Below are 16606 nucleotides of genomic sequence, written 5' to 3' on the forward strand. Positions count from 1 at the left end.
AAAATAAGCAGAAAGAAAGAAATAACAAAGATTAGAGCATAAATAATAGAAATTGAGAATAGAAGAAACAATAGAAAACAAAAAACTGGTTCTTTGAGAAGATAAATAAAATCGACAACCCCTTAGGTCAGGAGTTCTCAGCCTTTTTTTTTTTCCCATGGACCCCTTTGCCAGTCGCATGTAAACCATGTACCCCTTTCTCAGAATGTAGGAGCCGAAAGTTTTATGATACTCAACATCAGCATGTCTTTAAATTAAATTTTAGGATTACTGAAAATAACGTTTTACAACTTCCCCATAATTTGAATACCTGGTAACCCAACACAGTTCAACATCCATTCAAACAGTCATTTTCGGCAAACATTTAGAAGTTTGAGTTTTCCCACAGTGTCACAAAACTATCTCCACCATCCTTACCAACCATTCCACAGGCAGTTATCCACTGCACTCAGAGCACCCTACATCAAAATAAAAATCATACTAAGTCCACACTATATTGCGTAGTATTTAATAAATACATCACACTCACACCAAATATGATCCCACAAGAATAATGTTTTTGAATTTTCAATTCAAGTTCACAGATTACCTGAAATCTTTCCAGGGATACCTTGGCGATCCATGGACCCCTGGTTAAGAACCCTTGCCTTAGAAAGACTGACCAAGAAAAAAAAGAGGGAAATGGACTTGGCCCAATGGACAGGGCGTCCGTCTACCACATGGGAGGTCTGCGGTTCAAACCCCGGGCCTCCTTGACCCGTGTAGAGCTGGCTCATGCGCAGTGCTGATGCGTGCAAGGAGTGCCATGCCACACAGGGGTGTCTACCACGTAGGGGAGCCCCACACACAAGGAGTACACCCCGTAAGGAAAGCCGCCCAGCACGAAAGAAAGTGCAGCCTGCCCAAGAATGGCGCCGCACACACGGAGAACTGACACAACAAGATGATGCAACAAAAAGAAACACAGATTCCTGGTACTGCTGATAAGGATAGAAGCGGTCACAGAGGAACGCAGCAAGTGGACACAGAGAGCAGACAACTGGGGGGGGGGCGATAAATAAAAAATAAATCTTAAAAAAAAAAAAGAGAGAGAAGATACAAATAAATAAAATCAGAAATGAGAGGGAGAACATTACTACTGACCACACAGAAATAAAAACATTGCTAAAAGAAATCAAGGAAGGCCTAAATAAATGAAAGACTAAAAAGTAGTGTTAAGATGTCAATTCTACCCAATTGACTTACAGATTCAACAAAATATCAATTAAAATTCCAACACCCTACTTTGAAGCAATGAAAAAACCAATTTCAAATTTAGTTGGAGGAAGAATATGTGGCCCAAGTGGTTGAGCACCTGCTTCCCACATGGGAGGTCCCAGGTTTGGTTTCCAGTGCCTCCTAAAAAAAACAAAAACAAAAACAAAGAACAAGCAAAACATGAAGAACCAACTCACAGGAGCTTATGTGGCTCAGTGGTTGAGGACCAGCTTCCCACATCCAAGGCCCTGGGTTCAATCCCCAGCCCCCAGTATACCTCAAAAAATAATAATAATAATTTATTTAGAAGGGGAAACAGTGCCCAAAACAGCCAAAGCCATTTTGAAAAAGAAGAATGAAGTAGGAGGAATCAATACTCCCTGGCTTTTTTAAAGCACATTACAAAGCTACAGTGGTCAAAACAACTCGGTCCTGGCATGATAGATACACTGACCAATGAAATCAAATTGAGTGTTCAATAATAGTTCCTCATTTCTATGATCAATTAATTTTAATTTTTAATACAAAACAAGTTGTTTTTTTCTCTATTTCTGACTACGGCAGATATTTTTGCAAATAAAGCCATTCACACTTGTTTGCAAATAAAGTCAGAGTTGTAACTGAGATGAGACCATGCCACTTTTGACCTCTATAGGTATCCATGCAGAGTTAGTACATATAGGATGTATATCCTATAAACTGCTATACTAGGTCATATTTCCTGATCACAAAATATGAAGTCCAAGACAGAGGGAGAAGTTGGTAAGGAAAAACTGCTTGAATGACCAACACATATTGCATCTACTGAACACAGTTTTTAAAATGGCAGTCAACTGATTTTTGACAAGGCTGCCAAGTCCACTCAACTGGGAAATAATAGTTTCATCATCAAACGGTGCTGGGAGAACTGGATATTCATATGCAAAGGAATGATGATGGATCTCCTATCTCATACCATATAAAAATTACCTCAAAATGGATCAAAGACCTAAATATAAGAACCAGGACTATACAACACCTAGAAGAAAACGTAAGGAAACATCTTTCTTCAAGATCTTGTGATAGGCAATGATTTCTTAGACTTTACACCCAATGCGCACACAACAAAAGAATAAACAAGACCTCTTCAAAAATAAATACATCTGTGCAAAGAACTTTGTCAAGAAAGTGAAAAAGACAACCTACTCAATAGGAGAAAATATTTGGAAACATCACCAAAGAGGATATACAATGGCAAATAAAAGCTCAACATCATTCATCATGAGGCAATTACACACCCAAACCACAATGAAATACTTATACATACTTACTGGAACAGCTAAATTATAAATTTGAATGGAATTCTTAAAATATTGAAATAATCCAAAGAGACAGAAAAGCATAACAGGAGGAAGCACAAGGAGGAGACAAACAGAAAACAAAATGGAAGACAAGTCCAGCAACATCAATAATTAAATGTTATTAATTATTCTGAAATTACATAATGATAATTGCACATCTCTGTTAATATCCTCAAAAATCACTGAACTGGACACTTTAAAAAGTAGATATTATGGTATATGAATTATACCATAATAAAGTTGTCAATAAAAAGAAATCAAACGAAAAAACTTACTTAACACTAAAATTAAAAGATACAAATTACCAGAATGATTAACAAAGCAATACCCTATATGATAGCAATAGGGTATACTGAAATATAGACATATTTTCAATATAAAAACAAAGATGGAGAAATACGTATCATGCAAACAATAAGCATAAAATACAGTCTTGGAGCCAAACATTAAGCAACTTGTCCAAGATCACATAGCTACTGAGTAAGAGAGCAAGGATTTTAACTGTCTAACTCTAGACTGTGGTAATAACCACAAGAACTTGGTAAAGGGAGGGAAAAGGAAAGCTAGGGTATAAAATTCAAATTGGTTTAACATGAAGCTATGAGGAGGAAATCCTAGCCTCATCAAATGTCAGATTTTTAACCTTCCTGTTGAAACCACCTATGAAGTCCCATAGCCCTACTAGTATCTGCCTTATCTACAACCTTTTAAGACGCCACGCAAGTAAAAGAAAACTAAGATTCTGGGCAAGGGGCAGAGAAAAAAGTTCTTTGCAACTTCTTATAAACAAATTAAATCCTACTTCAAGTAAGAGACTACTACAGAACAAATCTATAACAAAATTCTAGCAAATACACACACACACACATACACAGTAGCTCCAGAAGTACCAGCTTTTATGAAATCAAAGGGGACATTAGGGGTCAGGGATTCACAGGTGGGAGGAAAATTTATTTTTTTCAATGTAACTTAAATTTCTTAAAATTTTACATTCTCAAAAATATTTTTTAATATCAAAAGTCTGTGTCCAAAATGGAGATTCTGGTAATGCTAATAAGAAAATATAAAACACACTATAGTAACAATTCTTTCTTACTCTGTGACAGAAATAAATACCAATGACTGAACACAAAACATACTTCCACGAATTACCTAGATTACAGCCTAGATAGATAAAAAAAGAGCTACATTCAAGTCTGGGCTTGCAAACTCCAAGTTTCTTTTTTCTCATTTTAAATTTACTCAACTATTTTAAGCTATTAAATAAAATCATTGGCAAACTTGGCAATTTCAGAATTTTAGTGTTAGTTACACTTGACAACTAACAACACACTATGAGATGCATCCTCAAAGCTGAAGACCACAGACCAGCAAAATACTTTCTTCTTGTTTCTATAATATCAGTCATTTTACTGCAAGCTGATCATGTCCTACCTTTATTAATAGTAAAGGAGTATATCATTTGATTAACTATCATTTTCTATAATAGCAATGAGATATTTATATGAATGTGGTTAAAAGAGGAAATATTAGGTTGTATATATGGTAAAGAGAATAAAAATTAAAAAGAAAAACCCATGGAATTATACTACACAAACAATGACCCCTAAGTTAAACCATGAACTACAGTTAAAAGTAAAATTATAAAAATGTGCTTTCATCAACTATAACATATGTTCCACACCAATGCAAGGTGTTAAATAATAGGATGATACATGGGCATCCTGTATTTTATGCATGATTGTTCTGTAAACCCACAACTCCTACAAAGGAAAAATACATATTAAAGAAAGGAAAAGATTTCTGTAGGTTTGGCTAAATTCTTGAAACTTATTTGGTATTAACTGTTAGGCTAGTATTGGAATGCACGCACCTCTTCCAATGGAGGCAGCTAAGGTATAGGTTTTAGGTTTTTTTGTTTGTTCGTTTAACAAAAATTTAGACTCCCAAGAACAAGACTATTTCCCTGTATTTGCCTACACTGGCTGTTCATCTATCTAAACATTTTTGTCGTTAATCCAATAGATTAAAAAACTACATCCTTCTCCCCCCACAATAGTTACATCCTTTATGTTGCTAGGAAGTATCCAATAACAGGATATAGAACACAATCACCTCAACTGCTTTCCACAACTCCTTTATATGCCATCAATGCTAAGCATCTTGGATAGAACTCAATTTGAACCAGGAGTTTCTAATGAACACAGGCTCCTTAGGTGTCTCCTAAACAACAAGCCAATAGCAAAGAGCACACTTATTGCTGAAATCTTAGTAAGCTGAAATTTTAGTAATTGAAAAGTATGCTATAGTAATTGAAAGTATTATTAGAAAACACCATTAATCCTTAACATAGTTACTGATCTATTTAAGAAATGCATGGCCTTTCCTTTCTGACAGGCTTAACATTTGGAACATGCACAAGTTTACAATCTATCGAACACAAAAACAACTTCAACAATATGTATATAGAGATTGTTTACATATACACACGTATATTTAATATTTCTTTTAAATATATGGATCAAGCGCAAACATGAAATACAAATTAAATCTAAAATTTCTGAGCTAATTACTGTAACTTACAATACCATATTACTCTAATATATAAAAACCAGAAAGATAACCAAAAAGACTGTGATATCTCTTTAAACCAGGAGGAGATAGTTTTACTTTTCAAAACTCTTTTACAAAAGAAAGAATTTCTTTTCTTAATCCTACTAGTCCTTTTACCTTTCTATTGCTGTTCTTTTACTGCTTGAAATAAAGAGAGTCCAGAGGAGAAATACAGAATGGAAAATTGTTTGGAAATAAAATCTGTTTTATCAGCAGATTAAAATAATGGAAAACTGAAAATTTTTATGGGGTTATTCGTAGGTTTGTGCTTTTCCATGAATTATTTAAATAAAAACAACAGACATGCTTTTGTTCAAATCATGCGTAGGAGGGATTGTGTGTAATCTGATCCCACTTAATATAAATTAAGCATAAAGAATTACCAGTTTTATAAAGTAAATTTATAGAGTTAGTATACATTAGGTAGAATTTGGCTTATTATTTACTTTCTCAAGCAAATACATAGCAAATATTCAGAAAACTCAAGAAACCTTTTTTCCAATGAAACAATTACACACGAGTGAGACACATATAGTCTCACTATAAACAAACAAAAATTACACTAGGGAAACGGACTTTGGCCCAGTGGTTAGGGCGTCCGTCTACCATATGGGAGGTCCGCGGTTCAAACCCCGGGCCTCCTTGACCCGTGTGGAGCTGGCCATGCGCAGCGCTGATGCGCGCAAGGAGTGCCGCGCCACGCAGGGGTGTCCCCCGCGTGGGGGAGCCCCACGCGCAAGGAGTGCACCCGTGAGGAAAGCCGCCCAGCGTGAAAAGAAAGAGCAGCCTGCCCAGGAATGGCGCCGCCCACACTTCCCGTGCCGCTGATGACAACAGAAGCGGACAAAGAAACAAGACGCAGCAAATAGACACCAAGAACAGACAACCAGGGGAGGGGGGGGAAATTAAATAAATAAATAAATAAATCTTTAAAAAAAAAAAAAAAAAAAAAGAAAGGAAAATTACACTAGATCTGTATAGCAATAAAATAAACAGAATGGAAAAACCTACATATTTGACTAAGTTTAAAGCATAAGATAAAGTATTATAAAGGAAACTCCATAGAATCAAATTTTTTAAAAAAAAACAAAACATTTTAAGTCTTCTGCTAGTCGTCTTCCTTGCCAAAAGTTGCCACAACTAATCTACATCATTACATTGCAAATCATCAGATTACGATTACTATTACTATCACTTCAGTCAATAACTACTAAATATCAATGAGGGGCCACTAATCAAGAATGTTTATATGGCATGACAAAATTCATAAGCAATTTTACATCATTATGTTATTTTTATGGAACTTGCCAACTATAATTAGATATTATAAATAATATTATAAGAGGAGCATCTTAAATGGCACCAATGAAAAACAATTTTAACATCAGAGAAATTATATTCCAAAAAAGCATCTTGATGCACAAAAAAAATGACGGGAGGTGCTTCATTATTACTTGCTGCCTATTTTCATAGCAAAACGGAAAATAAAATAAAAACCAGCAAATACTGCCTTCTATACTTATAAACCAGATCATATTTATGATAGGAGGAAAGTTTTCTTGAAGGTTGAGTGTTCTATAAATTCTTAATCTAATATTTATTTAATCCTCCATAAACATTCATTGAACTTACTATGTAGAAATCAGGGTAAAGATAATGAGCAATAAGAACAGGTCAGTTGTCTAAAGGGCGATTAAAATACGCAATTTTAAACACAAAATGGAAAGTGGTATATCAAATTTTTAAAAAATTTTAACTGACTTCTAGAGGAAAGTCAGAGGAAAGAAATTACTTCTCACTGCTAGGCTATGGAAAACACTGAGACAGAGGTAACATCTGAATTGTGCCTTTAAGGATAGGTGAAAAGAGAGGTGGAACAGATGTGCCCCACTGAGATAGAGAGTGACTAAAAGCAAGGAACAGGAAAGAGGCAACCATGATTAAGAATAGCGTGCAGTCTCACTAAACTAAAGCATAGTATTGATACAGAAGGAGATAAGAAAATTGGTGAGAAAGGTAGTCACACATTTTTCTCTAATGTGAAACAATTTTTCACATTTTTCCACACATTTTTCTCTAATGTGAAACAAAACTCCAGATAGAAATCATCTTTATTTTACTTTACAGAGCAATTTGATCTCATTATATTTTTGTCCTGAATTTAACTCATTTGTGTACCTGACTTATTTCCCACAACAAGACTGTGACCTCCTAGTGAGCAGGACCCACAACTGATTCATTTTTATATCCTTTCCCAAATGCCTTGAACATGGACACCAAATAAGCATTTTTTCCTTAATGACTGAATAAATGCATGAATGAATAAACTGGCCATGTTATTTAATTTCCCTGAGACTCAAATATTCAGCTACACCAGGAGTTGGCATGTGTTTTCTACAGGGCAGACCATATAGAAAATATTTTCAATTTTGTAGGCCACATGGTCTCTGCTACAACTACTCAACTCTGCTAATGGAGGGCAAATGCAGCAGGAGACAAAACGCAATGAATAAGAATGCTATGTTCCAATAAAGTTTTACTTATAAAAACAAATGTCAGGCCACATTTGGCCCACAGGCTATAGTTTGCCAACCTCTGATCCACACTATATTGTAAATTAGATATTGTGCATACTGTATTATTTACAGTGATATTGTATTGTCTATAATATATCTTCAAAGTATTATCTATAATTCATTCCTGGAGAACATAGATTGCAGATTATATTGTATAAATACACAAATATTGATCTGTTTTACATAATGACCGAACCTCGGCCATAACTTCAAACAAGATGAAAAAGGGATAGAGACAGTAATATTAAGTTGTATATACTGGGAAGCAGACTTGGCCCAATGGATAGGGCATCCGCCTACCACATGGGAGGGCCGCGGTTCAAACCCCGGGCCTCCTTGACCTGTGTGGAGCTGCTTTCAGGAAATGGATGAGAGAATGAAAGTTTGTAAAGGCAGAAATTTTTAAATTATTGAGATAATAATTTTCAGAACATTGGCCAAAATAAAGTACTTGATAAGTTATATGCGCAAGATGTTGGTATTTTGTACTTTGATTATAATTATTGGAAATATGCAGCAAAGAATAAGAATAAATGTGGGTGGCGGAATTGGCCCAGTGGTTAGGGCATCCATCTACCACATGGCAAGTCCACGGTTCAAACCCCGGGCCTCCTTGACCCATGTGCAGCTGGCCCATGCACAGTGCTGATGCGCACAAGGGGTGCCATGCCACACAGGGGTGTTCCATTTTTAAAATTACTCTTTAAATCAAGACTTAGGTTACAGAATAAAAACTCCATTCACAAACTAAAAGAATCATTGGGTCAATAACAATTCTACAATCATCACTACCCATATTTATAAAAGCCATGCCACTACCCCACATTTTGAAACATAGATTAACAGTTTCTGGTTAACTACAAACTTACCAAACATTTGGCAAATTCTCTGTTTTCTGAAAGGAATCCATAACCTGGATGTACCTTAGAAATGGAAACAAAAATATCTCAATTTTATTGTAAAAACTTTACAATCAAAGGTAGAGCGAATTAATGTACTTTTTGTTCAAGGTTCCTTGAATAAGGTTACTACTCTTTCATGCTGATTCAACCCTAACATTCCCTGGGGACAGAACCAAATTCTAAGAAAAACTGTCTATTATAATCACTTTTCATCTCCTGCCTTTGTCCTGACCATACCTGGGCCATATACCTACACATCTTCCTACTCACCTGCATTTGATTACACTACTTTTTCTGAGGCTAACTTCAGACACAAGTTTGGAGAATTTTTAATAGCTGATAGGCCAAAGAATGTGTTAAAGGAAAACTTCTGAAACGTGAATGAAAAGCTCTCTAATCACCTTCCTTTATAGCATCCAAAACCCTGGCTAGTAACCCAACTAACACATCTTATTCCTAATGGTATCAACTGTACTCAGTCACAACCCAATAAGCAGTTTCTGTCAAACTAAGCTAAAAAGGAAATTGGGCTTTACTGTTACTTTATACTCTGAGCTTTTTTCTAATTCTTCTAATGTCTGTTGTTGTTCTCCTCACCACAAACTTAGCCATTTGCAACTAGTTTATCCTATCCTCTCTCACAAGCCACACTGCATACAATCTAAATTCTACCATCTTCTTCTAATGAAATAATTTTTGACTCTACCACCCTGGCCAAATATAAATATAGCCCCTTTGGTATCAGTCAGTTTTGAATATATTTCTAGCAAATTAATTCAGCAAAAAGAAAAATAAAATTTCTGAATGAGTCAATATCAAAATCTAGAAATAAATATATATTAGAGACTTTTCAATGCTGAATTGAGTTTTAAACTGTTACAGAATAACTGCAAATTAATGCATTATAAGAAAAGAGTTTCATTTCACCAGTTATATAAACATTCAGGTAAAGATTTGTATTCTGACAAGCCATAGTTAAGAGCTTAAAAGAATTTTACCTCATTAACTGTGCTAATAAACTGTAAACACCTATAATATGGGTTTATGAATTCAGTTTTTTATTTAAACATGCATCTTACTAAAACATTTCTTTCAAAAGAAAGGTGAACACTAACTGAAGCACTCCAGGCTAACTGCTGGTGTTGGCTGCTTCTATTCAATTTTAGAGATAACTCTGCATAGTTTTTAACATTATATATGATTGGTTCTCTGATATCAAAAAACAATAAACTTAAATATACATATATACATATATTTCTGATATCAGAAACCACTCCATTTAAACAGAATTGAGGGTAAGGAATAATTTATTTATCCATCTAAGCTAATGTGCATTCTATTGACACTATCAAATGAAAATCATTACCCAATGTATCGTTTTTATTCTTGGAAGCATAATAAACATATGCACAATTTTTTAATAATTAAAATGAAATTTAAAGCAATGTCTTTTAGATTCAGTATATAATGCAGCTTTTTTTTTTAACATCTTATTATACTGAAAGGGTTAATACTCAAAACTAATTGGAATTTCTTTTTTCTAGCAAATTTGGAAATGAACTGAAACTGCTCCCTGGTGTGAAAGCTGAATCCAGCAGCCACCTGCAGGATAAGCGACCAACACTGCCAGATGCTACAAAGGCTTTGATTTCCAGTAGCGAATTCGGCCACATTTAACTCATGTGACATGAACTAACTGCAATAGCATTTTCAATCATTCTTTTTATTTTTTTAAAATACCAGCTCTAGCTTTCTGTGCACTATATATGAAACAGCTGCAGTACATAGATTCATTCAGACTCACAGCTTGGGCCCTGGTTTTCTTAATGGCTTCCATGATGGCATCCATGTTGAGGTAGCTTTTACTGGTGGGAGCTGGGCCAACACAGACAGCCTCATCCGCCATTTTCACATGAACCTGAAGAGATAAAACTACGCATTAACAGATGCTCCCAGCACAAATAATTACCATCATCTGCAAATACACACAAAATTGCAAATCTGACTTTCACATATCATTTATATAGTCATATCACCTTTTGAATATGCACTAAAAATCAAACGTAAAAAATAAGCTCAAGAACTATATTAACCATGACTTCATTCATTACAAGCATAACCCATTTTCTAACCAAATAATTTTAATATCCCTATGTCTTTGATTCAGTAAAATAACAGCAAAGAACTTTAGTTTCCTATTCTGTTCATCTATATATAAATCTTATATCAAAAACAACTTTGTTACATGTAGCCAGGGTAGCCCAACATTTTAATAACACTCATGACCAATTCCAAGCAAGCTCCCCAGGAAGTTGGGATAATTAGAGGGAATTGAATGAAGGGATGCAGTGAGTGTCCCTGCACAGCATCAGGTCACCACCAGGCACAAATTAAAGCCTACAACTAAAGGGTTCAATATCACTACACATGAACCAGAAAACCTTGAGAATCGTTTAAATAATCTCACATTTGATCCTGGTCCATTTTACCTTCATTCCCTAAGAACTGATACGTGCATTAAGTTCTAAATCTACTAAAAATTCAGGAATGCGTATTCTCTTTTTAAGATTGCAAAGTTTTAAATGGATATTTATTTTAGTTTAGTATAAATTAGGTATTCAATAATGAAAAGAGTGAGTTGTTTGGTCCCAAAAGGAACCTATTCTTTTAAAATAATAAAAGGATTAGTGTATTCTTAAAATGACTTTCCTAATGGTATTCTGGTTTAAGGAACTCCCAATTGGTTTAAAAGTATTTTACAAGGCAGATACATAAAAATGGAGTACAAACATATATCCAATCATTTATTTGGGGAGTAGTCTAATATAACAAATACTTGAATATTTCTAAGATATATTCTTCAACTATGAAATAATGTTAAAAAAACACACACACACTTTGTTTTCCATGAGACCTCAACACCCCACCTCCACCAAAATAAAAGATAAGTGTTTTGCTTTAGAAACTTCAGGATTCTCTTTATCAATTCAATTAGTTTCCAATTAAGTTTTTTTTTTAATTGTATTGGGTAAGAAACCTGACTTCATGGGATTTACAGATCATTATCAACATAAAATACTCAAATATAATACACTCTGTAATTCCTTTGGTAACATCAATTTCAAGGAAAGGCAGTCACATTTGTAAGGGATCTGTACAAAGCAAAACTCTCCTCATGGTTGTCTTTGCCTTTCTTACAACCTTTATGTTGTTCTCCTCAGAGAGGAAGGCCTGCCCTCCTCTATCACGCTCTGCCCATTTTCCATTTCAGATATTATTAGCAATTTTGCTGGTATAATTGTGGTTTTGGTTTTTCCTGCATGGAATAAATTAAGGAATACTTCACAGTCTTTTAAAAAAAGAACACATTACCAGGTAAGAACAAAGTATTTAAGGTTAAATATATACTATGTATATTTTATTTTCTCCAAGATACTGTCAATTATTAAAGTTTCATTTTTATCAATAGGTCTCTCATAAGAGCTTCTGATAAATCTCCTTTAATCTCAACTCTGATAGAATTTAGCACAAATTTTGGCATTCAATCATATCCTGCCCAGCAATTCATTTTAACTGCTTTAAAGATGTGCATCTGTCATGATTTACATAGTCTCCTCCACCAGATCATAAGGTCCTAGAAGGTAAAGTGTGTCTTACATTCCTTTTTTTAAAATCTCTCCAGCACAGTGTTATGTGCTTAAAAGTTGACTCATAATTTACTTAAGAGTCAATGTTAAAAACATTGTCTTCGAGGTAAAAATCTAACTAATAATCCAAATTAAGTCTGCTTACAAAGTTAGCAATACATACAGCAAATGAATGCAATATGAGGTAAAAAGTTAAAAGCTACATACACAAATACATGTGTTTTTATGTCTTAATTTTCTATAATAACATATCAGAAAGTCAAAAGGAAGGGAATCACTAATAATATTTCAACTTATTTACTTCTACTTGTTAAAGATGTTTCGGTAACCATATTACATGTAGGATTTTATATCCCTTTGTTTCATTTTATTAGAGACATATTTTCTATGTTTTATTCCTAACTCTCTGTAAATTTACCAAGTACATTGCTGAGAGCCTACCATATATTAGATGATGATTAATATTGTTTGAATAATCATTCACGCAAATGATACATCAAAAGGAGGAGGTCAAAACTATTTATGGACTTTACAAAGAAAGGCTCACACAGAAACCTGTCAATTTTTCAGAATAAACCTTACTTCAGGGTGAAAGGTATATTGGCATCTGAACAAGCCCAGGATCATTAACAGCAAAAATGCCAGCCAAAGTCATTGGGATGAAAGAATTAGAATCCTCTGCTGCCTTAGTTTTCAAAGCAATATTTATAAGTCAACTGAGAAACGGTAGTTTAAAAATCTTTTGAAACTCTGTTTGTTATTGTACAAAATGTATGAGGTGTTTCCAATCTGTATTCAAACAGTGCAGATGATGTCCCCAAGGATGACTTATCATTGCCTAGGCTGGCTAGAAGTACTTATGTTTCAAAAATTTCAATATCTTCAAATATACAAATTCATTTTAATGAATTTCAATACAAAAGGCAAAATAGAACAATCATGAGAAGTTTAAACTACTGTAAATTAATAGGATGTTGCTGACGGGACTTTTCAAAAAGAAAAATAAAACACTTTAAGTACCATTTATTTTTTTTTAACAGAGTAAAAGTACTTATATTAGCCTCTTCTTTTCTAAATGACATAGCAGAACAAGAGATATGATTTTCAAATTACAGGATTAAAAGATCATCTTTATTAGTAACTCTATACAAATGAATTTAAACAGTTGAATATAGATAGGGTAAGAACTGCACCTGATATTTAAAACTCTGGATTCATGGAAACTTTCCTATTAGTCAACTGGATGCTGAAAAATATTAGGCCTTGTCTCTCTATCTTTAACAAATAGATTTTATCTATTTTTCTTCTGTTATAATTTATAGTCTTCAAAGTGGCAAAACCAAAATTTTTTAATTACAGGGAAAACAGAATTGGTTTGCACTCATTGCAAAACTCCCAACCCATTTTCAACAAGCCACTTTTAATATCACAGAAGAGAATTAATCCTGAATCAATCTTGAAACCAAAACATTTTTTTTAGTTGTTTGGAATGGGTGCATTTCTGAGGGTACAGTAAACAACAAAAAATGAAAAGTAGCAGAACTAGAACTATATTCTCATACCACTGACCCCTTTTATAGAAGACTCAGGAGAGAGGAGGGAGACAGAGGAGATAAGCAGAGTCACCAACCAGTGAAGCTAAATCTAAGCAAAATTAATGTCGATGTAGTGGTAGAACCACAGACAAATGAAAAGAACTGTGGAAAATAGCAAGTGAAGAAATAAAGTGTGGAGATGCAGTAGGGGCAGTGGGGGCAGGCAGTGGGGATGAGGGTGGGGTTGATATGGCTGGTTGTAAAGGTTGGAAGAGGCAGAATGACAGTTGAGAAAAATGTTTTGTTTTTAATCTTAGGAAATAACTTGAAAAAATACTTAACAATAAGGGATCTATGGGAAATAAATGGCTGAAAAACACCTGAGATGAAATAATATCATAACAAATGGTTTCTGAAAAGCAATGGCAAAGTCAAGAAGTAGAAAGGGAGGAAACAGCTCATCTTTCTTTCCCTCCCCCAACAAATAAGTGCAAGCCAGTCTTTAATAAAAAATAAAGGTTTTAAAGTAATAAATCAAATCTCAGTCCAAATTCTGCCACAAATGATTATTGGTAAGAAAGCAAAAATTAGTTCATACAACCAATCCCATAAGTCCCAATTCTTGTCTGATCAGCATCTTACACAAAAGGTTCATTCAATGGAGACATCATAATATTCCAAGGCAGAATTCTGATATCCTTCCAGTTGGTATCAGTCAACTGAAATTCTCCTTATCCTATGGCTCAATACAAGATCATTTGGGATTCAAGCACCAGGCACCATTCCTAAAAGGAAAATACCTCACTAGATTTGTATGCCTTGTTCATACAAAAGGGAAAAATTGTGGTATTTTAGCCAATCCAACTATCTCGAATATCACTAATTTCACTAATAATCATCCATCAAGCTAAGTAACAAACCACTAATTTCACGAACAAAAACCCACTTGCTATAGAGCAAGGGCTCTTTTTTTTTTTTTAAAGATTTATGGTTTATTCCTCTTCTCCCACTCCCTGCCTCGTTGTTTGCGCTTGCTGTCTATTCTCTTTGTTCGTTGTGTGCTCATCTTCTCTTTTAAGGAGGCACCAGGAACTGAATTCAGGACCTCCCAGGTGGGAGGGAGGTACCTAATTGCTTGAGCCACCTCCACTCCCTGCTTGTTGGGTCTCTTCATTGTGTTTCCCTCCTCCTGTATCTCTTCACTGCAACATCTTATTGTGTCAGCTTGCCATGCCAGCCCATCAAGTTCACTTACTGTCTTGCTCATCTTCTTTAGGAAGCACCAGGAAACGAACCTGGGACCTCCCATGTGGTAGGCAGGTGCTCAATTGCCTGAGCCACATCCACTTCCCAGAACAGGGTTCTTAACCTTTTTTTGTTCCACAAACCCCTTTGCCAATCAGGTGAAAACTGCAGACTCCTTATTAAGTCCACACTATACTGAGTATTATTTAATAAATACATCACACCTTCACCAACATGTCCCCACAAGAATAATATTTTATTTGAAATTCTACTCAAGCTCACAGACCCCTGGTTAAGAACCTATGCTACATAGTTTGGTCTTGCTGAGATATGTATAGTTGTAAATGTTTTTAAAAGCCATCTCTGGAGTGTAAATTCTTGATAATAGCAACTGACTGGACCTGGAGTATAGCTTAAATTAATACAAGTATCTACGACCCTCTGCCTGTGCTAAACAAGCTTAAAATAAATTACAGAGGGCATTTCACTGTGGCAGACTACTATTATCTCCCCAAACTTTCATTCTCCTCATCTCCAAAAGTACTTGACTGCCTAGAGATAGCTAGAGACCAAATTTACTAGTGCTCTCACATCAATGAGTAACTTTGAGTTATTAGGAGGAGAATAAAAGTGAAATGTTCAATTTCCAATGCATCCACAACTTAAACACAAATATATTTCCCTGAATTTTGGTTCTGTTCCTTTTCCCTTGATCTGGAACATGGCTGTTGCAGTAACCAGTTTCAGGGAGGGCCAAATCCAGCCCAAGGCCTGTTTTCACAAATAAAAATTTTATTGGAACATAGCCACATGCACTCATTTACTTTTGTCTGTGGCCACTTTCATGCCACACTGGCCAAGTTGAGCAGTCCACATTATTTACTATCTGATTCTTTAGGGAAAAAACCAATGCCTTTTATTTGTACTAACATCTCTAATATGATCACCACCACAAACACCAATTCTATTTTTACTAACGGGGAGACCAGATCTGCAAAATGGAAACAGTGACTTCATTAGAATGTAGAATATCAATCTTAGAGTCTGTGGTAGCCAGAAAGTAAAATAGTTGGCATTCATATACTGATGGAAGAGGCAGTTCACCATGAGCCTGAGCATCCCTGCTTATCTTTACTGACTGTACCAAAGTCCAATGTCTAAATCATCCCTTGATACAGAGCAGTTGCTGTAGTCACATAGGCAAATAAGTAGGACAAGCAACCACAGCCTGAATATCATGCAACTACTCACTTCTTGAGGGAGGTGCACTTGTTTGCAGCTTGCTAAAAAAGAGGCTGAATCCTTGGCCCTAGCTGGGAAAAAAATCTCCATGGATACCCTGCATTTCTGCACACCTTGTGAACAAGGCACTGACTGATTTTTGTTCCAAATTCCATTTTCAAGGATGTTTTCATACAGTGCAGCCTTGGAAGAGAGAGATAGTGTCTCCCTTCGGAGCAATGGGCCAGGATGCTTACTGTCTAGTATTTT

At 35.1% G+C, this 16606-nt stretch overlaps 1 protein-coding gene across 5 annotated transcripts in view; it reads right to left on the bottom strand.

The window, feature by feature from the left end:
* Positions 1-16606, bottom strand: part of PCCA (propionyl-CoA carboxylase subunit alpha) — a 537919-nt gene that overhangs the window by 427174 nt on the left and 94139 nt on the right. For all 5 annotated transcript variants that reach the window (XM_058276458.2, XM_058276457.1, XM_004458407.4 and 2 more), the window contains 2 exons: positions 10493-10606; positions 8656-8709 (listed from right to left, as the gene is read on the bottom strand). In XM_058276458.2, the coding sequence (XP_058132441.1) occupies positions 8656-8709; positions 10493-10606 (168 nt within the window). The remainder of the gene's footprint in view (positions 1-8655; positions 8710-10492; positions 10607-16606) is intronic.

The sequence above is a fragment of the Dasypus novemcinctus genome, chromosome 15 (genome assembly GCF_030445035.2).
Source record: "Dasypus novemcinctus isolate mDasNov1 chromosome 15, mDasNov1.1.hap2, whole genome shotgun sequence".
Lineage (NCBI taxonomy): Eukaryota > Metazoa > Chordata > Mammalia > Cingulata > Dasypodidae > Dasypus > Dasypus novemcinctus.